Below are 23,946 nucleotides of genomic sequence, written 5' to 3' on the forward strand. Positions count from 1 at the left end.
CGGAGGAGCTGGAGGAAGTGTCTGGAGAAAGGGAAGTCTGGGCATCTTTGCTTAGACTGCTGCCCCCGCGACCCGGTCCTGGATAAGCGGAGGAAAGTGGATGGAGTGGACATCTGGTACAAGCAGTTACTGAATGAGCAGCATGGAAATAGTGTTCAGTGTTGAATGTATTTTATAAATCCTCATTTTTATAAATTGTCATGCCACTTTTCATGAATTGAACTGAACTGAATTGCAGCTGAAATAGTCCTTTAGCCCCTGGGCAACAAATATCCTTCCCGGTGCTCGGCCTTTCACAGAGGCATTTGATTTTTTAGCAACTTTAACTTGGTGTATTTATCATTTTAGTCATGTACCATTTACACTGAAGTCTCAAAGAATTCAAGAGGCACAATAGAAGAGGCTATGAAGCTCTGAGAGAATAGGAGATGATATATTGAAGTGAAAACTAATTTCCAACCTGTCTGAAGAAACTCTCTCTCTCTCCCCGAGGCTGTGCTCTGCCTTCTCAATGACCTTATCATTGCTTTATTATTATTTTTGCTGATCTTGATTTATTATGTTTATGCTTTTCCACTTTTGACTGTTAATCTGAGTCTGGAGTTAGGGCTGGGGTTAGAATAATTTGAAGAGTGTATTGCTTTGTTGCTTTATTTTAATGTAAAATTAGGAATCGAGTGCAGGGGTGAGAGATGAGTTACTGAATAAACTGTAATTCATTTGATAGTGGGTGCGATTTGAAATATGATATTGTTTTTCCTATATATTCCCTATTTTCTCTGCAATGTTTGTTTCTACTGGAACACATTTTCAGCTATAAACACAGAATTGTTATTTATCTTTCCAGAGCAGCTGAGGTCATACACACAAACCTATCACTGCATTGCAACTATAGCATCTATAACCCTGTAACTCTAGCATATGGTACCCCAGTGAGGTAAAAGATTGGCTTCTGTGACTTTGGATCAATTTCTGTACATTTTCATTATGTGAATGATAGGGGAGCCAGTGTACAGTCAAATTCATCAAGCTAAATGGAATCAATTTTGTCAGGTTTACTTATGTGAATCACTCTGCAGCAGGAGGATATTGAAACGTTCTATTGATCACTGAAGTTCATTGGCTGGTTCGTTGTTCAGCCACTGGAAGCTTTCAGAGTTTACTTTCAATATTGAAATGCACCTGACTCTGTTAGCTTTCATTTTTAAATTATCATTTAATGTAAGATTTAATATTTATATTCTGTGATGATCTGAATGTGATATATGATGTGTTTGTAGATTAATATTTCCAAACGGGCTTTCAAGCGAATACTCCCTTGTCGCTACCTTCCGGGTAAGAAGAACTACAAAAAAAGACCGCTGGTATCTTTGGCAGATATTCGACCAATCAAGACACAGTCAGGTGGGCCTTACTGTATGTTTTAATTTCATGTAGTACCTAGATATAAAATATGCCAGAGAACTGATATTTCTTTGTGATAACAACCCTGTTTTTAAACATTTTGCTTCTCAGGTGTCTGTCGTTGTTGACGGTGGCAAGAAGGTGGTGGAGTTTTCCTCCCAGGGTCTGCTAAAGAATACTGTCCATTTGATATTCAAAAGCCGTGACCTACATGGCCTCTTTGATCGCCAGTGGCACAAGCTGAGCATTTCTGTACAGAACAACGAATTGTCCATTTACATGGACTGCAAGCTAATAGAAAGGAGACCGACTGATGAGAAGGACAGCATTGACCCCAACGGGAACACTGTCATTACTTCACGAGTGGAGGATGGACAGCCTGTAGATGTATGACTTTAAATTTGTCCAGACATGTGTTTGTCTTTAGCTAAATGTACACATTGTTGTTTAAGGATGTATCAGTTTTTGTTCCAACACTTTTGTTACTCATGTCCAGTTTCAATCAGCACCACACTATCGTAACTGAAGTTTTGGAACTCACTCCTAGTGCTTTCAAAGATAAAAATACTAGACTAGAGTTCATATAGATAATAATCTCATAATCTTTTATTGTGTTATACATGTTACACACTTTCTCAGAGAAGTCTCATAGTGCTTCAAAACATTAGGTCAGCTTTGCCATTTGGTCACTCAGTGCTTCTGATCAGAATTTGGTTTAAGCAACATCTTTTAACACCACAGGATTTCTAAAGGCAGGGTTCATGCTCTGCTCTGAAGCAGCTGCTGTAGTGAAGAGCAGACCTTTGTCAGTTTAAAGAGGATCATGATGTGATGATGAAACTATTGTATGATTCTTCAATAGTCCCTTAATGAGAGCTCTTTTCCACAGATTGAACTGAAACAATTTCTAGTTTACTGTGACCCTTTCATGGCTGAGATGGAAAATTGCTGTGAACTTCAGGAGCCAAAGGTAAAATGCTTCAGTGTCTCAGTACAGGATTAACACTTGTTGTTTATTGCCAATAAAATGACAATAGAAAAGAATTTATTACATTTCTGTCCTTTATCATATACCATGCATTTTATAGCTAAATGAATAAATGAGAAGATTCAGTATACATGAATCTTTAACCTTCAAAGTTCTGAGAGAAAGCTGTAATGTAACAGCTCATCAGGTCACTGATTTAAGAACATTCACCAAGTTCATGTTCTGTGGTAACTGACTGGATGTTGGTATGACCAGATAATCAAAGTGTTACAAGGCTTTTGTTTAATTTGTCTTACAACACTGTATAATCATTAAGAGCTAATGATTTCACACGGAGAGATGACCTTTGACCCCCTGCCGTTACATGTCTCCCTAAGCATGCTGTCAAGTTACACCTATAACCTTGAGAAGGACTAATTGTCAGCTTAGTACTTTCTTCCACTGAACCGTCTGCAATTTATATTTGGTGTCTGCAACAGTGCGACATGACATAAATATGTGCCACCTAAAACCCAAGATACTTTGTGTCAAATGTGCTGTTGGAGCAATTTTTTTTTTCATTTTTGCTATGTAGCAAACATGACAAACACGGCAGGTCTAAATTATGGATTTTTTTGTATTGATCCAGTGTGAAGGCAAGAAGACATTTAATGGGACTTCCCCTCCCCTGGTTTCAGAGCAGCTTCCCCAGATGCTGTCTCAGCCACTCTCACGGCCAGTTGACAGATGTCACTGTCCAGCTGAAAAGGTATAATCAATTCCAGCCAACAAGGGCCTTTAATTGAGTAAGTCTGACATCTGCGAAACAGCACTGATTCATACAGTATGTGTTCAGCCCTTACTAAACACCCAGTTAAAGGACATTTATAACAACAGCATTTTCCTTGGTGGCCAAGCAAATGTAGTATAGCCAAAATCTATTAGTAAACGTAGGCATAGTTTTCCCAAACCTGTCAAACATGGAAAATATGACTGTACAGGTATAAATCTGTGAAAAAGCGAAGTGATTCTTTCAACTGCAAATATAAATTTTAGATTGAATGCAAAGTGAGACTTTTTTTTGGAGGAAGCAGGTGGTACAGCTGCAAACAGATTAATAGACCAACAGTGAAATCAGTGTTTAAGGTACCTAGATTTGCTACATTGCTACATTATGTTAATAACTAATATTTCTGTCAGAAGGAGTAGATGTGAGATATTAGAATTGGCTCAAATGATAAAGATTGTATGTTTTCAAGTAAAACTTCATTGCTTAGGTAAATGTAACTATGCTTTACTAAAAAAATATTTCTGCTGAGCCAAGGACTGTTTTGTATTGTACCTTATTAAGTATGGCAAAAGATTTATTTTGAAGTCATAAATGTGTCTAAACTGTTTCAATACTAATAATTTATGCTGTGTGTACAGGGAGATGTTGGTCTTCCAGGGGTAGATGGGCTGCCGGGACAAAAAGGGGATAAAGGAGACAAGGTATGGATATTTTATAGGAAGATGATGTACTGAAAATACATGTTAGTTCTTGGTATTGATCACTGTAAGTCCTACATAATGCAAAAAAGCCTTTAACTCTCCGAGAGTATTATCATCACCATGGTACCATCATGCTTTGTCACAACCATTTTTCTGCTGCTGCAGTGGCTTTTATCTGTGGCCGATACCGCTGGTTTTTCTGGACAGTTGGAAGGTCTAATAAAAAAAAGAATAAGTTTTTGTGGGACAAAGTTACAGAAATTATATGATCAAAAGTCAAGAGATGCTACTATATAGGGATTTGTTTCCCAGATTTCTTTTTTTTCCCCCAGTGTATGAATTAGAAGATTATACTTCTGACCAATCAGTAAAAATGCAAAGACAAGGATCCATTCTTTATGACAGCTTAGTAGACAGGTGGAACTGTAACTGGTCAACACCCAGTCAGTGAAAATTGTGGGTGTTGTGTCAGCAGGACGACAACATAACCATAAAGGAACCACTGTGCAAAAAAGTATTATTTCCCCCTAGACAAATCATCTTGTTTTTAGTATGAACTCCCCTTTTAGCTGTCTGTGGTTAAAAGAGAACCAGGGGAGAATGCATTCAATTGTGAAAGGAGTTCCTACAGATGGAGGTACAGGCGGTGATACTATGTGCCTGATAATACCAGATGGCTTCTGGGGTCAGTGTCCTAATTACCATGATGTGGCTGTGAGATTAAAATATGTAGGATGACTGTTAGACTTTTGTTTCCTGTAAGGCACAGAAATTATTTATACATGACTGTTATATCTATACAGCCCAGCACAGGGATATCTAGCTAGGATATTTCTAACTTTTTTATATTGTAAGTTGTTACTGTTAAGAAAGCATTTCAAGTTCTGCATTTACAGTAGCTGCCATGACTCCAGGCAGTTCTTACAATGGCAGTAAAGAACTGGGAACAATGAGAGGACGTCATTTGGTTCCTAGAGATGTATTATATAGATATACAGTGTAGATATTTTAATACTTGTAGCATAATAGATCTTTTTGAACATTATAATTGTAACTTATTTTTTTTAACATTATATTCATAACTGTGTGTAATAGCCACAGACTGTACTAATCAAATTTGCAAATGTGTTATAAAAGGCCTCTAATGATTTTTAATTGACCTAGCAAAGATCTGCTCCCAGGCTGTAAAGTGTCTGTGTTCTTGCTGCTAAATGACATGACTGTTTTCGGTAAATATGCACGTATCATGCAGTTTCACATTTCACAAAAGGGTATCAAGTGCGTTTTCTGTGTCTTGTGCCCTTGCAGATAGCTGTTTACCTCCCCACTAAGTGTTGACCTGAAGCTTAACAGCACAGCCAGAGAGGCTCTTATTACACATCTTTCATCTGCAAATATCACCTGTGTACCATCAAAATGTACTTAGTAGTAGATTACTGAGCTTTTACAATAGTGAAGCCCATTCAGTTTTTTCCTATGATTTCTGCAGGCCACGTCTTGTGTTGTGAGTCGCTGGCTCATACTGTTAACACCTGAAATCTAATTTCATATCTACAGCAAATCGATACTTGGCACCATTTGTTTATATACTGAGCAACAAAATTCATAACAAATCCTATTACAGGCCTGAACATTGAATCAATGAAGTTAAGGAAAAACATGATCAGGGACTGCACATTCAAACTGTGATGTGATGGTGACAACCTGGCACCGAGAAATGATAACATCCCACTTTATATACAAACGACTGACAAATGAAAGGAAAACCCAACATAATGTGTCTTAGTAAGATGCTGGACTACCACACGCTGCGAGGACAGCTTCAAAATACCTCTCTCAACTCTACTGAATGGATGAGCACCATTCTTTCAAAGGATACTCCCTGATTTAGTGTTATGATGATGGTGGTGGAGATGTTGTCTAACACCGACAAAATCTCCCTTAGATGTTTAACTGGGATGAGATCTGGTGACTGTGAAGGTTGATTATGATGTAAAGTTTTGTCCTACTCCTCCTTGTGTCTTGAGAGTTTCATCATTATCTGGATTTTAACCCCCTTATTAATTTCCTTCTTTTGTAATGTAAGGTTAAAATCTGACTTACCAAATCTCACTTAGGATGTTCAAATGATGACTGGAACAGAAACGCGGCCTGTGCTTGAAGACAACAAAATGTCACCGATCTGTGAATGAAAAGGTTTTCATGTCTTGTGGCATTTAGAGATGTTCATGTGCCGCTCCCACTGAGACAGAAACAGAAATGTGGTTTACTGTGTGTGTGCTATATCAGAAATCATGCTGACACAACCATGTGTAGTAATTGCTTTTCTGTTATTTACTCTGACCTTGTTGCACATTAATGTACTGTAGCTGGTAAATTATAGTACCAATGCACTTCTGCCTCTTCTGCTTAATTTATATTGATCCCTAAATTTCCAAGGAATTTCTAGTGACTACTCCACAGTATCTCACTCTTACATTTACATTATAATACATCAAAATGGGGGCAACAAAATTGGTGCAAATACTGATAATAAGATAAGCTTATGAGGCTTACACCACCAACATGAGAAACTCATCCTGTAATAGGTTATTTTTCATCAACATATATACTTTTTAGCATGACTTTGTAGAGATTAATCAAAGACATCTTGGCAGTTTAGAGCATTTAAAACACCCATAATGAAAACTGCAGGCCAATCATCATGACCTACACAGAGGGCTTCTTGGTAAAATGCGTGGGGATTACTTTCTCTGTGTTACTCCAACAGAAAGTACTAGAGTTTGACTGACGATTCTAAAGCACTGCAACGGGATTAAACAGCTATGATTAATCCAGAATCTCTTGGGAAATTAGACAGATAAGTAGTGGGTTATAAGAATGCAGCTTGCCTGAAAGGAAATTCATTTTCTATAGCCTTGCACATAAACCCTGATATTACTGGATTTACAGTTTCTGCATGTATATATGCAAAAGAAAACACACACACACACACACACACACACACACACACACACACACAAGCATAATGGCGAAATTAAAACTTCTTCCCCTTTTTAATTTGTTTTGAGGCATTTACAACTCTCCTGCCCTCGTGTTTTCAATTAGTACTCTCTAATTCAATTTATGCCCATTGTACCTCTAAAGTGAGTAATACCAGGAATTTTATTCAACACAGTTTATTGTTGCATTGACGCTGAATTTTGACTGGCTGTCAAAGCCTTCCATTGTTTCTATTGTATTCGTCACTGTGAACATGTTATTAGCTTTTCTAAAAATGATTTGTGTCAGTGGCTGCAGCAGACATTTTAACTGAAGACTGAATTGAAAGCACTGTGAAGCAGATGTTCATTCCCATATACATTTTATCAGAGGTTTATCTGTACTCGATCAAGGACAGTAGCTGTGAATGTCTATAGAAAGTGTTACATCTTCTCACATTCCTAATACCTTATCACTCATTTAAGACTAGATTTTAAATGGATGAAATGCTAAGTCAGTAAAAGTTAGACTGGGCATGTTGTCTGGGAAAATGTGTACAACACTGACTTCGTGGTCAGAAATGTCATCTCACTTACTATGATCGGCAGCTTTTTCTTGTTCTTCCTAAGCAAGCCTATTGAGTTCTAACAAACGAAGCTTGTAATGAAGATGTGACCATGAATGGGCATCATGTTTAATTAGATTCTTAGCTTGCAGCAACTTCTGTATTAGTTTAATTTGTTGAATAACTATCTACCTCAGTCTTCTATTAGCAATACCGAGGACAATATGTCTCTTTTCCTTTCTTTTTCTTTCCCGCTGTGTCTTGTCCTCTACTGCCCTGTAAAATTGCAAACCCCAAGTCAATCAAGCGTTCCTTCCTTTTGTGCCCTGTTCTGCCCTCTTTTTTAAAGTAATACAGTTATTAAAATTACACAGTGAACCTTAACAAGGTTCAGATGTGTGCTTTCCAGTTGCTGGGAAATAGTATCCTGATCTGCAGCTGCTGAGCCATTGTGTCAGCAAGGACTTGTAGAACAGCTGTAGGAGCAAGATCGGTGATGAAATGACAAAGCTTCATAAAGCTATTAACTAACATGTGAATGAGAGATCTTTCTCTAAGTGTTCTGTTTGCTGTTTGTGTCACAGGGGGACACAGGAGAGACTGGGGTTCCAGGAAACCCAGGACCTAAGGTAGGTTACTCACTGAAGAAACAACTTCAAAACCTTGATAAAATTCCCCAGTGTTCCTTTGCCCTTAAAGCTGTGACTGATATGGACTCTCTGTTTATGTTTTTCCTTTAATAAATTTTGTTTTAGTTCCAAATTCATTTGGTGTACTGCATGGTTTTTCCGATTCAGTAAATAACAGGTGGCACTTTTTACTTAGTGATTTATGGAAACTGTCACTGCCCCTCTCTGAGATGATTATCTAACGTCACTGGATTGAATCATTGGCTTGCATTGTGTGGTGCCCATCACAGCATCACAGAGAAAAGCAATCTCAAAATCAAATTAAACCAAAAAGTGGGCGCCTGGTTGGCACAGGGTAGAGTGCTCCCATTGCAGAGACCTAAGCTTATTCCTGAGCAGTGGTGCTTCAGGCTTGGCCGGTTGCCCCACTGGACACAGTTGGCAGTCATACTGGGTTGGAAGCCAGTAAGAGATTGCGTCCTTGTTGTTGCACTAGCAGCTTTTACTGTAGAATGTCGGACTGTCTATGCAGAGGAGGTTGTGTTCTGGGTGTAAATGTACAGCAAGTGTCCTCGGTAAAGCTCCTTGCTGTCGACTTGCATAACTTTGTGTATTTGAGGCAACATACTGTATAACTGTCTACACCCACTGACGTTGGCATGGAGTAAATGGGGTGAAAAATGTATAAAACTTTAGGGGAAGCTTTCAGACTGCTTAAGTACTTATTTTTCAACTCACTGTTGCTGATACTTTCTCGAGGAGCTGAGAAATTTGCTAGATTTTTCATGTGCTCTGTAAAATTACATTTTACTCCAATGGTTATTTTGTCACTTTCTTATTGTGTTCTATGATGTTGTCAGTAAGATTTTTCACCATTAAATGAGGCATCACAAATGCCTTTGTTCATCGTCTTCAGTGGGAATGGCAGGTCGAGAACCATCATTTACTGTAATGCCAGTACATAGGTGTAGTTTTCCAAGTCTTAAAGTAAGCATGTCCTCTAGCGTTTTCATGCACTGGAACAACAGGGTGTATGACTGTGATTCTAAACTCATAAAAATGAAGAAAATACAAGGCAAAAAAAGGAAAAAAACATATCTATTATATATTTCAATGCATTCAATGATCAGTTTGACTGCAGATTGTTGTGGAAGTGGTTTATGCATCAGCAGTATACAGGACCATTTCCGGATGTGGATGATGTGGATAATCCTAGATCTACAGCCAGTGAGACTGTTAAGCTCACTGTGGGGTGACATATAGCTCGTGAACCTAGATACTGATAGTATAACCCTTAATGGCAAAGCTCTCTCCACTTGTGCCATCTAAGATGAGGTTCAGGAGCCTGCTACAACTCTCCTGTTACACAACAGTGCACAAGACAAGACCACATTCAGAGGAGTAGCATTGATATTGATGCTAATGCACGCCACAGGACTATGTCTAGTACGTCCTACCTAAGCTCAGTATCATTAATACTGATAATGTTTACTGTTCCAGAGGTATTTCATGAAATCTGTTCTGTGCAAACCACAGTGTGTCCTTCTTTTGTGTTAGTGTACGGTATGTAATATTATTAAATTAATCATTTTTATACATATGTACAGATGGCATAGGGCTGCATATAATCTTATTGTTCTGTAGAAATGATGTAGTGAGCTCACAAAGCGAACAATATTACACTGTAAACCCAAATAGTAAACCTTACGTGAAATAAGTAAGCAAGTTTACTAGATTTTAGTATTGAATGTACTATCTGTGGTGTAGTATTCAGCAAACGCACATCTCACTGAGCACATTACAGCTACTATTACTTAAGTAAAGACTCAGAAAGTCTAGCCTGAATGAAATTGGTGCATGCACAGTTGTGTATGCCCACGCTGTGGCCACACCCAACCTCCTATGGAGCCTGGTGGGCACAGGTCGGCCGTTTCCATAGTTTCTAACTGCAAGAGGTAACTGTGCTGATCCGGGGTCAGTTGCAGACATTTAGTAGAAATATTTGCAAATAAATGTACAGATTATTTTGTATAATTAATCACCTATGAAACACTGCAAACAAGACTTTCAGAAAAGAGATATTAAAGGACAATGTCAAATTATTTTAACCTACTGGCTGTAAAGGTGAAACGAAACAAGATTAAAGTCTGAACTTTTCATTGCTTTTTAACTCTAAATCTTGTCATTGCAGGGGGAACTTGGATCAGAAGGGCAACAGGGAATCAATGGGGAAAAGGTAAGTACTACTATCTCCAGCAGACATATATTCCATACATGGCACATCAGCTAGATCTATTTTCATCAGGGAATCAATTCTTATAGGCTTTTCATTTTGTGTGATGCCCTGAGGGTAGCAGTGAAGCTCAGTTTTCTGTGTGGCTGTTTGCAGGGACCTGTCATAGACTTATTGTAGTAGATCTTATTCTGTTTCAGCCTGTTGTGTCCTTCTGCTGTGCAATTAACTGATACATATGCTACTGAACCGTAGGCTTGGCATATTAATGGACTAAACTAACTTTTCAGATTACTTCTGTGTCATTTCAGGTTAAACTTAATTGCATACTCTTAATTCAGGCTGTAGTGACAAAACTAATGTTTGTAATATACAGTAAACCACAGCAAGAAGCCCTGGTAAAGAATATTTTAACTAAATGGAAGCAGAAATGAATTACCGTTCTCCTTGGGTCAGACTGAAGTTGTTTTAGCCTCAAGCGAATGTGTGCATATTTCTTTAAAGCATTAGTTAAATCAATAGTTGTTTTTGTTTTTGTTTGTCATACAGCATTTGTCTGCCCACAATAGCACAGTCTCAGTAGATGGTAGCTGTGCAGATGGTCAGTTTAAAGTCGTTTAATAAAGGGACTCATCAGCATCTCCCCCTTGAATATACAAACAGCTGGCACAGAAACCAGCCTGCCGGCATGTAGTCTGTGGCCCTGTGTTCTGACATAACAGCACCTCTGACAGAACTCAGAAAAGAAACCCTCAAAGACTTGGTTTTATTTAAATTATTTAGTGCAAGTCAGTAAGTAAATCATTATAAATGTACTAACACTAACACATTGTTAAACAGCCTGTTTGTCAAAATGTTAAAAAAGCTACTGAGATACTTTGAATAGTATTCAGGTTATAGTAAAATAAATTATGTAGTAGAAGTGGAGTCCTTTGCTGAATATTGTTGAACTGAAAAAAGCAAGTAGTGGGTTATTAATGAAACCTTTAAATTATAAAGCTTAAAGTGCAGTTTTCTGCTAAGATGAAATAATCTGCTTGGTGCCCTCAGACATCAGGGAATACATTTGTTTTCTTCCATAGTTTTAAGACAGCTGCTATACAATGGCAAAAATACAATTTTAAAGATTAACAGATGACACATAGTCTGAATTAAGACAATATATTTTAATTTAATATTTTGTTAATGGTAGCTACATCTGCTGATGATAACCATGAAATAAAGGTTGCCTACTGTTGTTGTACTTCACAAAGAAGAGATTAAGCGAGTGGATAAATTAGAAAGGATCGTCTTAGAGTTTATACTTGTTTCTTTACTTGTTCTTTCTTTCTTAGCAACCCGACTTTGCCCCAAAATGAAAATGACAGATAACTACGTGTGCAGTTATCCAAGTAAAATTCAGTTTAAAGGGGGAAAGAATTGGCAAATTATAAACACCAGCATTAGTCTGTCTCCCCACAGCCCAGCATGCCTCGCTGTTCCATGGTTAAGTAGCTACTGGCAACTTTAAAAGCCAGTTGACGTCATATGTATATTTGCATATGAATGACATGATCAAGTTTATTTGCATAGAGATTTGAAGGAGACCCAGACCACCTAACTGGAAATTAAACCCAACCACATCGAAGACTGACTGATTTGTTGTTATCATAATATTACACAAACTATTATGAGAATAGATGTGATTTGTCCAATCAGATTTCTTTTTCTTTAATCCTCTGACTGCTATCGGTGCTACAGCAGTCAGAAGGAAAGTGTGACAGAGCTTGTGAGCAGTTCCTTCTTCTTTCAACTCACTGCTTCACCCTGAGCTCCAGTTGACTGGACATAAGCACTGGACCAATGGTCTGCTGATCCTACTCCCCTCTGCTTTGTTTGTGTATATGTGGAAGGCTTAACTGTTGGTGGTGCTTAGTCAGTATCTTTGTCTAGAAATGAGATTCTCATTCTTATGTCAGTATTCAATCAACAATTAGAAATATGTGTTGTAGTTCTTCATCCATCCATCCATCCATTGTTCATAGACAGATGATGAGATCAATATCCACTTAATCTCTGTGTGTCCAGTACACTGATAGGCCAGGGACACAAACATGTTTTCTTAGGAGGGAAGCAGGAGAAGTGACTCTTGTTTTTGACCTTTGTGGATCCCATTTGAGTAGTTGGACTTTTTTTGGTCACACTCACATGGCTCACTGTCATGGCTCATGTACGGAGTACTTGCAGGGAGGAGATCCCATGGTGCCTGAACACAGACACACAGGCAGGCAGCAACTGCAGTAAAGTAACATTAACAGAACACATGATGATGATAACCAGGCTTACAGGCAACAGATTGCAAAATATACTGTACATAGCAGACAAGGTGACAAGAACAAGAATCCGCAGCATGAGCAGCACAAAGGGCGACACAGAGAAATGTTGATTGATATAGCAGGGAGCAGGCTTGTGTTCATACTGAGGGAACATCCCACTAGTTCCTCAATCCCCGCTATAGGTTGTTCCTATCCACCATTTTGAAGGACCTACACAAAAGCTTTTATTCCTGCTCTGAGGAGAGAGGATCAAGGAGACAGTCTGAGACCATTTTATTGTTGACTGACAAGCCCCTTTATTGTGATTGGATGCTTCAGATGAATGATTAGAGGAAAGGACATCTCATGTCTCTAAAACTTGTTTCCTCGATTCCTCTCTCTTTGCATCTTTCTCTTGCAAGAGAGGAAAATGTGGATGTAATTAGGGGACTTGAGATGTACTCTGACAGAATTGACACAAAAATTGGAAACAAGTGTGTGAGTGGGCAGCGAAGGTCAGGTGACTGAGAATTGAGGGAAAGCCCAGCGACATCTGGTGGCTAGATGTCAGGACACAGGCAGAAAGGCCAAAGTAAACAGGGCTGTTTTAAAACAAAGGTTGAGTAATGGAGACTGTGTTTTAGAGGCCCTGCTTAGAGCAGCTTTCATTATCAGTGATAATGGATAGGTCTGTTGTATGTTTAGCCTATCTTAGCACAAAGACAGCTGGCCTAGCTAGTGATTTAATTTCACTGAACATGTACACACACACACGCACACACACGCACACACACGCACGCCATATAACTGATGTGCTGAAATAACTTGTATTCATTACCTGAAGTGCTTGTCCACTCAGGGGCAGCGGAAACAAGCTATAAACCCATCAATTAACATACTGTATAGCATTATCACCTTACCTTTAGTAACAGTTACCTGACTATGTGTCATCCAGCAGTTATGGTGCAGCATAAGCATTTATTAGAAATTAGCCACATGATTAGTCAGTCCAATATCTACTCTTCTTTTAACTCTGCTTTTGGTCTCCACTCACTCCAGAGATAAATAGCTGTCCCTTAAATGGCTAAAAGCTCCAGTATGTTCATGAGCTAGTCACTAACTCAGGCAGCGTATGGTACGATTGTTTTTTTGTTTGTTTGTTTTTTAAAGAACCTCAACAGTCCCTTTCCATAAAACAAAAAACTATGAGCTGATAGACTTTGGAGCTAAGTGAACTCAAATGTACTGTAGGTTGATATTCTCTGCGGGTTCATCAATACACATACAAATAGTCATGTGATCCATTGTTAATATAAAGTATTGACTGTAGTTGCCTTCCAGTAAAGAAATTAAATTATCATTTCTTTGTTTTCAGCATGTACTACTGGCACATTCTTCAGCCATTTATCACAACTGATACAATACTTTACATTATGTTGTAATGTAATGTAATGTTGTATGTATGTGCCTTTCTGGAAATTCTGTTGAAACCAAGAAATCCTAAGATCCCCCTACCCACAAAATTACTGCATAAATCAAACTATGATGGGATGTTCATGTAGTCCTCTCTGCAGCTGTGCTGTTTTCTGTGATTTATTTGATTCCCTGACCTAACACTTGCATTTGATTGAGATGAATGAGTAGGCATGACACTGGAATACAGTAAAAGGTATAATCCAGCCCCATGTGTCATCCAAAAACATTGAATAGGAAAGGTTAAAACCAGTATCCACAGTGTCTCCATAAGTGACAATTAATCACTCACAGCAATCATTTATAATAGATTTTAAGATCCCAAAGACATTGTTTGCAAAACCTAGACTGCAGAAGTTATACATTTGTAATGTAAATATCACACAGACCTGCTGGCTGTTGCACGGTCACTTTAAGTTTCTGAAACTGTGAGAGCTTTATGACTGATTTTTTTATTGCTCGATATTATTATATATGTCGTCAAGTGGTCATTTGGTTCAGTTTGACTTTGTCTCAGTTGGTTCAATCTTGAGAAAAAGGAAATTAATTAAATTTAATGCTCCCTTAATTCAACTATAACTTCAGCAAAATGTGGTTGTAATGCTCCTCGTATTTATTTAAAGGGTGCAAATGGGACAAGTGAGTAGCCAGGTCAAGACAATAAGAACCACAGAAAAGGTGTAAGCTACTATCTTTGACTGTAAACCAATTAAATACTTTTATGTTGTGTAAATAAACTTACTTGATGATTTTAGTTAACCTGTTTACTGTAACCACAAGACTCCTTTACCTGATCTGTCCCTTTACTGCTATTAGCTCATATTCCATTTTTAAAGCTAGGATGTTATTTATGGCTCAAGTAGTCACCTGAGAAGCTGGAATTCTCTGTATGAGCATGTGATGTAGTATCGTTTTGCAGATACGTGTCCAGTGGGACAGAAGGAGTGCAAACCATGACATCTTGTGGGTAATTGAAGTTCCTTTTGCATACACATGATGTTCAGCTGAAGACTGAAGAACAAAGAGTGTCAGAGGTTTATAGAAGGAGTCAAGCAACACCAATAGAATATGATGTCTCGTGCACTAGAGGATCTTTGACTGTGAACTCTGATATTGTCCCTCAATAGCACTTTGTTTAGGTTACCTTGGTAAACTATATTTATTTATAGAGTCTTATAGACATGTTATAAATCATCTTTTCTAGCACTCAGGGTCAGTGTGATTAGTCTTATACAGCCCTTGTATCGCTGAGCAAATGGAAAGTCACAAAAGGCATTTCCTGCTGTAACCTCCCTGGCATCTGTGGGCCAGCACTCAAGATATCCATGTTGCTTAGTGATCCTGTTCCACAGAGCTTTAAAGGTCCATCATTCAATGTAACAACATTCCCCCACCAGAATGTACCAGTGGCATACATAGTGGATCTAAAATGTTAATTTAGCATCTTCCCAGTAGGCCGAACCCAGTTTATGATGATTGAATTATGTACAGTAACAAAAATTTGCAATCATTCTACCTCTTGTTAGACAAGAGCCCTGACCTACAGCTGCTCTGGTTGGTTAAAGGTATAAGCAAACATAATTAGACTGCATTTGTACACCCCGGCTTCTCTGGCTCTGTTTATTTGCTTGTTTAGTTTTCTTGTGCTGGGGAGTTGCCAGATTGTCTTGTGGCCCCACTGCTACGGGAATGGCAAGGCACAGTGGTGTGTGTAATTAGCAGGCAAATGTATACAGCTCCCCTCAGTGTTCTGACCTCGTGCTGTAGGAATGACAACCAGCACAGCAGCCAGCATCAGCCAATTCCCAGCCCTCTCTCCCTACTTCATTCTTCCCCGTAAATGCAACAAAGCCCACAGCTGGCAACAAAAGCTTGACAATATATCCAGCCTTCCTACTCAACATCTCCATCCATGTCACTGTGCACCTGAATTGGACCTATGGGCTCACAACCGAGTGAGAGAGAGAAGGGCAGAATCTTGGGGTAGAAGATGTAGAATGAATTTAAAAAAAAGAACTTTTTCTTTTTAGGATTCATTAAATGTTTCCTCCATCAAAGATGGATGGATCATGAACATAATACTAATAAGTTTAAAAAATAAATAATTGTATTTATCAAGCACATTTAAAAACAACAGCTGTTGACCAAAGTGCTGTACAGACAACATAAAAAAGGCAAGATAAGAAGGGGCAAGGAAAACATAAGTACAGATACATAAAATAACTTGCATTACCATAATAAGACTACAAAATATGGGGGTCAGTCATTCTACAGTTTGAGAGCTTCGATAGAAAAAGTACAATCTCCTCTGCTCTGCACCCTAGATTTAGGGACAACCAGAAGAAGCTGGTTTAGCTATACCTTAAATGCTAACAACAAGTCTTTATTATTGTTAATTCCACTTGAACTAGTCCATGACTGTTTTCAGTCTCTACACGTTGAGGCTCAGAGGAGGCAGAGAAACAGGATAAGAGTGTTCAGGCACGACTTTACACAAGTGTTTGAAATTGCCAGGTAACACTTGACTGCACAAATTTGTACAACATTTGCAGCAGTTACTGAAAATATATTTTAACAAGAAATTATTGATTTTGGTCCTGGACTTTAGACAAATCTTGTATACAGTGTTTGTCTGTTATATTGAACCTTTGCTCTCCTAAAGGGGGATGAATGAATTGAAACTCTGTTCTGAACAGTGTGAAAATACCTAATTAAGAAATAGATCATTGAAATAATCACATAAAAGCTTTTTCACAAAATACAGCTATCATCATATCATCTGTATTTTGGCAAACAATTGTTTGTGGCCTAAAACTAAATACTAAAAACATTCAGTTAACATATTCGAGCAACAAAAATTACAGCATGAGGTACAGTAAGGGCTGCAGGAAAAATAGACAGTTAGTGCAAATTGGTTAACTGTGTGTTTATTTTGTGTGTCCCAGACTAAGATTTAATGCAAACGTTCCAAGACTGCCAAACACCGCAACAACAAAGTGAGGCTAATTTTTAAATTGCCAGGGTTCTTCTTATGTACATTACTACAGACAAGTCCAGATGCTGTCCAGCTCCACAGGACCTAGCTTCTGTTCAGGTCCTGTCACTGACAATACTGTAGTCCTGGAGTTATCTGAATAATCACACAGCCAAACCACGTTTTTATTTTTAAATATCTTGTCTCATATTAATTTAACAACCCTAAGCACACAGGGGAAAGTGAGCAACAGTAAGCCCGAGGTGAGAGTGCATTGTTGCATTTGGTAGCCTTAATAAATTCAGAATTGTTTATGTAAAACTGCTTTGTTGACTGTTGTAATTAAAATATTTACCAGCAAAAAATAGTTTTTGTGGCTTGCAGATGAACAGTTGCAAGTTTAGCTACAGTAGGTTGTAAAAAGAGCGAGTGATTAGCATTCATTTTATGGTGAAAGAGTTTTGGGTTTTTTTTGACTGACATGAGCACGTGACGGTGGCGAGGTGGTGTGGTGGTTAGCGCTGTCGCCTCACAGCAAGAAGGTTCTGGGTTCAAGCCCGCAGCCTATCTGTGTGGAGTCTGCATGTTCTTTGTGTCCCTGTGTGGGTTCCCTCCGGGTACTCCATCTTCCTCCCACGGTCCAAAGACATGCAGCTTAGGTTGACTGGTGACTAAAATTGCCCGTGAGGGTGTGTGCTTGTTTGTCTGTGTGTCAGCCCTGTGACAGACCGATGACCTATCCAGGGTGCACTCCGCCTTTTGCCCAATGCCTGCTGGGATGGGCTCCAACCCCCCCAGACCCTGTTCAGGATAAGCGGTATAGATAATGGATGAATGAGCTTCTGACTGACCTGTATTTGGTTTCTGATACGGACATGTTGTGCCATGATAAATAGAACTATAATAGTCGTTTCCTGTCAGCTCTTCTGTAAACTTACTGTTTTGAGTCTGTGTCAAATGTGACATTTTTTACCGAATGATTTGCAGCTTCAGGGCTTCATTTTAAGCAGGTTTTTGACAGGTTTATAATATATCAAACCCAATAATTTAAGCCAAATTAACTGCATTTCTTGTGTTTTGACTTATACTGAACAAGGGTCAGCATTTTGCAGGTCACTTCAATTCAGGTTATTTATATAGGTTAACTCTATATGAAGTAGACTGAGTTAAGCTTTGCTTGAATTACAAGCATAGTTAAAGAAATCAGCAAGCCAGTTCAATTTAAGTATACAGTATTACTATAACTGGAATGGCATATTGTATATTGTATTATGAGTCATGTTATATTTCTGTGACTTTGTGCTAGACAATGTGAATATGATGTCAGGACTGATCAGAACCTCCACAGAGTGAAAAAGGCAACAGGAGCGTGTGTTAATGGTTGGAAATGGCTGCAAGAGTTGGGTGGGGTTTTTCTTCTCAACTTTAGGCCAGTGGTAAAATAATTAATCCTTTACTCCAGTAACTGCCTGTAGCTCCATGTTTGTGTTACAGTACTGAGTAATTAGTGTTTTTTTTTTTTACCACCAATTTGACAGATGTCCTGTAAAGAGAGACTCGAGCACTGCTTGAGTCTACTAACAGATGCTTTAAGTTTAATGTTTAGTTCGTACATTGCCTAACAACACTTCTGGATCAAAGGGGGATATCTGTTCTCCCTGAAAACATAATGCAGCCTTCATGCTGTTCTGGACAGCTAAATACCTCATTTCTGAGTCTCTCGGTAACACTTACACTTCACATATTCATGGAATGAGTTTTAAAAGTGCGATCAAATTCAAACGTAAGCCATTTTTGCCAAGTTAACAGATGTTCTGCTTTGTGAACATGTTGATATATTAGTATGATAGTATTTTTTTATTGTTGTTGTTTTTTTTTTGTAATTTAATAGATGATGCTGAAGTATGTCATCCTTATATGGCTGAATCAAATAATGTACATGCAGTGGAAGTACTCAGATTGTTTATTTAGGTAAAATAGCAATACAGTGTAAAAATACTCTGTTACAAGTAAAAGTCCTGCTTTCAAAATGTCGCATAAGTAAAAATACAAAAGTATTAGCAGAAAATGTACTTAAAGTACTAAAGGTACTCATTATGCAAAATAGGACTGTTTACATTGATGTACATCATATTATTTGATTATAATTTTTGATGTATTCTTGTGTACATCACACTTTTTGTTGCACTTGGTAAAGGTAGAGCTAATTTTAACTACCTATATGCTTATAATGCTTGTCAACTTTACACCAAGGATCAGTAAGTCCTGTGATTAAACTCTACTTACTGTTTTATTAACCTTTTTTTCTGAAAAGTAACTAGTAACTAAAGTTATCCAATAAATGTAGTGAGTACAAAGTACAATATATATATTTTTTTGAAATGTAGTGAAGTTGAAGTATGAAGTAGCAGAAAATGAAAATAGTCAAAGTACACATACCTCAAAACTGTACTTAAGAACAGTAATTACACTTCGTTACTTTCGACCTCTGGTCATGTGGTTTGTGAAATTGGCAGAACCTTAAGTTGTTTACGTCTTTTTTTTATCAGATGAGCCTTTTACTCTGAATCGCCTTTGTTTCTGCCAAAGCTCTGTTAATAACTCAGAGGGAAATTTGCCCCTGGATCCTGTTGTGTAAAATGATGCCCTGGTAAAGTGGTTAGGCTGTCGATTTAAATAAAGAATGGTGCTCTCACGCACCACCATGAGACAGCCGCCCCTATTACTGACAGTGTGCATGGGCTGAGAGCCCTCACAGAGTGATACAATCTGATAAAATCATGTCACTCTAAGTGCAACATGAAGGCAATCTGTGTTAGCCGGTGTTCCCATAGTGGCAATTATTTTACACCAGCATTATCATTTCTTCTGTTTTCTGAATGGTAGTATTTAACATGAGGCTTACAGGGATTAGGCAATGAATTAGTCACATCTCTGGTGGAGCCAGACATAATGTGATAGGGATAGGTAATCGTCTTCTGCAGATATATAATTCACTATTAATAGCCTTTCTAACTCTAAATTTAACCATGACAAATCATTGTATTTCTGAGTCATTTTCCAGACTGCTCTCACTGCCATCTTCCCTCTTCCTCCTCTAACCTATTTCAAAGAGTTCCTGCTCCTGGCCCAAATGTGTCACACCTAACAAGGCTTGCTGCAAATTTAGGCTGTCAATATGTGTCAGGCCTCATTCATCAGCTATCACTCTTTAACTCAGCTGTACCTCTTCTTTCGCATTTCATCACTAGAAGGCTTGGCTTTGCCCCGAGCTTGCGTCGTTCAGTTTCACCCCCAGGTCCTCTGCTTCAAGGTGTAAAAGCAACGACACTGGCTGCCCTTGCTAAACCTGAGCGCAATAAGAGAAAACAAAGGAAGGTGCTGGGGGTAGACACTGTGTAGCTGATTGTGTATCTCTCAGCAGAACTGTGGTCCACGTAGTGACTGCTGCTTGACATTATCTGCTCTGTTCTCATTGACTGGTTCTGGCAGGCATGAGAATCTCACACCTGTATGAGATACTTGTCTACTGAGTGTCAGCATACTGACATGCAGTAACACATTTTTTTAAAACTTTTTTTTGTCACAATGAAAATAAAGCTATTTCATTGTATTGTGTATTTTTTGTTCCCAGGGCCTGAAAGGTGACCTAGGGCCAGTTGGCCCAATTGGTCCCAAGGGAAACAAAGTGAGTGAGTCTGCCATACATAATGGGCTGAACAAAATGTCATTATTGTTTTTTTTTTGGGGTTTTTCTTCTCAACTTTAGGCCAGTGGTAAAATAATTAATCCTTTACTCCAGTAACTGCCTGTAGCTCCATGTTTGTGTTACAGTACTGAGTAATTAGTGTTTTTTTTTTTTTTACCACCAATTTGACAGATGTCCTGTAAAGAGAGACTCGAGCACTGCTTGAGTCTACTAACAGATGCTTTAAGTTTAATGTTTAGTTCGTACATTGCCTAACAACACTTCTGGATCAAAGGGGGATATCTGTTCTCCCTGAAAACATAATGCAGCCTTCATGCTGTTCTGGACAGCTAAATACCTCATTTCTGAGTCTCTCGGTAACACTTACACTTCACATATTCATGGAATGAGTTTTAAAAGTGCGATCAAATTCAAACGTAAGCCATTTTTGCCAAGTTAACAGATGTTCTGCTTTGTGAACATGTTGATATATTAGTATGATAGTATTTTTTTATTGTTGTTGTTTTTTTTTTGTAATTTAATAGATGATGCTGAAGTATGTCATCCTTATATGGCTGAATCAAATAATGTACATGCAGTGGAAGTACTCAGATTGTTTATTTAGGTAAAATAGCAATACAGTGTAAAAATACTCTGTTACAAGTAAAAGTCCTGCTTTCAAAATGTCGCATAAGTAAAAATACAAAAGTATTAGCAGAAAATGTACTTAAAGTACTAAAGGTACTCATTATGCAAAATAGGACTGTTTACATTGATGTACATCATATTATTTGATTATAATTTTTGATGTATTCTTGTGTACATCACACTTTTTGTTGCACTTGGTAAAGGTAGAGCTAATTTTAACTACCTATATGCTTATAATGCTTGTCAACTTTACACCAAGGATCAGTAAGTCCTGTGATTAAACTCTACTTACTGTTTTATTAACCTTTTTTTCTGAAAAGTAACTAGTAACTAAAGTTATCCAATAAATGTAGTGAGTACAAAGTACAATATATATATTTTTTTGAAATGTAGTGAAGTTGAAGTATGAAGTAGCAGAAAATGAAAATAGTCAAAGTACACATACCTCAAAACTGTACTTAAGAACAGTAATTACACTTCGTTACTTTCGACCTCTGGTCATGTGGTTTGTGAAATTGGCAGAACCTTAAGTTGTTTACGTCTTTTTTTTATCAGATGAGCCTTTTACTCTGAATCGCCTTTGTTTCTGCCAAAGCTCTGTTAATAACTCAGAGGGAAATTTGCCCCTGGATCCTGTTGTGTAAAATGATGCCCTGGTAAAGTGGTTAGGCTGTCGATTTAAATAAAGAATGGTGCTCTCACGCACCACCATGAGACAGCCGCCCCTATTACTGACAGTGTGCATGGGCTGAGAGCCCTCACAGAGTGATACAATCTGATAAAATCATGTCACTCTAAGTGCAACATGAAGGCAATCTGTGTTAGCCGGTGTTCCCATAGTGGCAATTATTTTACACCAGCATTATCATTTCTTCTGTTTTCTGAATGGTAGTATTTAACATGAGGCTTACAGGGATTAGGCAATGAATTAGTCACATCTCTGGTGGAGCCAGACATAATGTGATAGGGATAGGTAATCGTCTTCTGCAGATATATAATTCACTATTAATAGCCTTTCTAACTCTAAATTTAACCATGACAAATCATTGTATTTCTGAGTCATTTTCCAGACTGCTCTCACTCCCATCTTCCCTCTTCCTCCTCTAACCTATTTCAAAGAGTTCCTGCTCCTGGCCCAAATGTGTCACACCTAACAAGGCTTGCTGCAAATTTAGGCTGTCAATATGTGTCAGGCCTCATTCATCAGCTATCACTCTTTAACTCAGCTGTACCTCTTCTTTCGCATTTCATCACTAGAAGGCTTGGCTTTGCCCCGAGCTTGCGTCGTTCAGTTTCACCCCCAGGTCCTCTGCTTCAAGGTGTAAAAGCAACGACACTGGCTGCCCTTGCTAAACCTGAGCGCAATAAGAGAAAACAAAGGAAGGTGCTGGGGGTAGACACTGTGTAGCTGATTGTGTATCTCTCAGCAGAACTGTGGTCCACGTAGTGACTGCTGCTTGACATTATCTGCTCTGTTCTCATTGACTGGTTCTGGCAGGCATGAGAATCTCACACCTGTATGAGATACTTGTCTACTGAGTGTCAGCATACTGACATGCAGTAACACATTTTTTTAAAACTTTTTTTTGTCACAATGAAAATAAAGCTATTTCATTGTATTGTGTATTTTTTGTTCCCAGGGCCTGAAAGGTGACCTAGGGCCAGTTGGCCCAATTGGTCCCAAGGGAAACAAAGTGAGTGAGTCTGCCATACATAATGGGCTGAACAAAATGTCATTATTGTTTTTTTTTTAATTAAAATAGATACTTCAGGGATTCTGCTTGACTTTCATGAGCTATAATCCCAGTCTCAATAATGTGCCCATCTGTTTGAAGTGCTGCTATGATTGCTTCTCCAAACATGACCAGCTAAAGAATATTGTTATTACTATCATAACTTAGCAAGACATTATGTGTGGTCAAATATAGCAGTTTTATACTGGCCAAGGAAATATTTTCCACTCACTATATTTTGAAATGTATTTGTATATTTATAGGGATGGCTGGTTGTAATGGACATACCCAACAAAATCCCTTTATCTTGCTCTCTAAATATTTTTATGAGATGAAAGCCTACAGCAAAATGTGCATCACATATCATTGCCCTTTGTTTCAGGGCCTGCTCACAGGGATTTGTGATTATATATATATGTTTTTATATTTGGTCTCACATATCAGATATATGTCCTATACAGTAGGCTATGAAAGCCTGAGTATTAAAACATGCCTGAAGTGCAGCAGAGGGGTTTGATGTCTGTTCTTATCTGCAGCCCCTTTATGGTCTATTTGTGACACTGCTATGGATTAGATTAAAACTCTTGCATTGCAGAGAATATTGGTGTTTTTAAAAGTTTTTTTCATCCCACAGTGTGGTTATTTTCTATGAATGAGATGAAATGTGTTTTTCCTATAATTAGCTGCCATATCTCCAGCTCCTTTATTTCCCCTCTCTTAAAAGGGCTTTCTTTTTTTGTTGATGTTGTTGTTGTCTTTTGGTAGAACTCACTGCATAATTGTAGGTGCAGAGCTGTGTCTGCCAACCTTGAAGTTATAATGAGGTCTCTGTGTTTCTATGAAGACAATAGCAAATCACAGTGTA

At 38.2% G+C, this 23,946-nt stretch overlaps 1 protein-coding gene across 3 annotated transcripts in view; it reads left to right on the forward strand.

Moving 5' to 3' along the window:
* LOC109961871 (collagen alpha-1(XIX) chain) overlaps positions 1 to 23,946 on the forward strand; it is a 109,103-nt gene that overhangs the window by 19,636 nt on the left and 65,521 nt on the right. For all 3 annotated transcript variants that reach the window (XM_020603043.1, XM_020603045.1, XM_020603042.1), the window contains exons 5-11: positions 1,281 to 1,404; positions 1,516 to 1,791; positions 2,294 to 2,374; positions 3,021 to 3,140; positions 3,800 to 3,862; positions 7,994 to 8,038; positions 10,230 to 10,274. In XM_020603043.1, coding sequence (XP_020458699.1) covers positions 1,281 to 1,404; positions 1,516 to 1,791; positions 2,294 to 2,374; positions 3,021 to 3,140; positions 3,800 to 3,862; positions 7,994 to 8,038; positions 10,230 to 10,274 — 754 coding nt within the window. The remainder of the gene's footprint in view (positions 1 to 1,280; positions 1,405 to 1,515; positions 1,792 to 2,293; positions 2,375 to 3,020; positions 3,141 to 3,799; positions 3,863 to 7,993; positions 8,039 to 10,229; positions 10,275 to 23,946) is intronic.

Source organism: Monopterus albus, unplaced genomic scaffold, assembly GCF_001952655.1.
Source record: "Monopterus albus unplaced genomic scaffold, M_albus_1.0 scaffold60.1, whole genome shotgun sequence".
Lineage (NCBI taxonomy): Eukaryota > Metazoa > Chordata > Actinopteri > Synbranchiformes > Synbranchidae > Monopterus > Monopterus albus.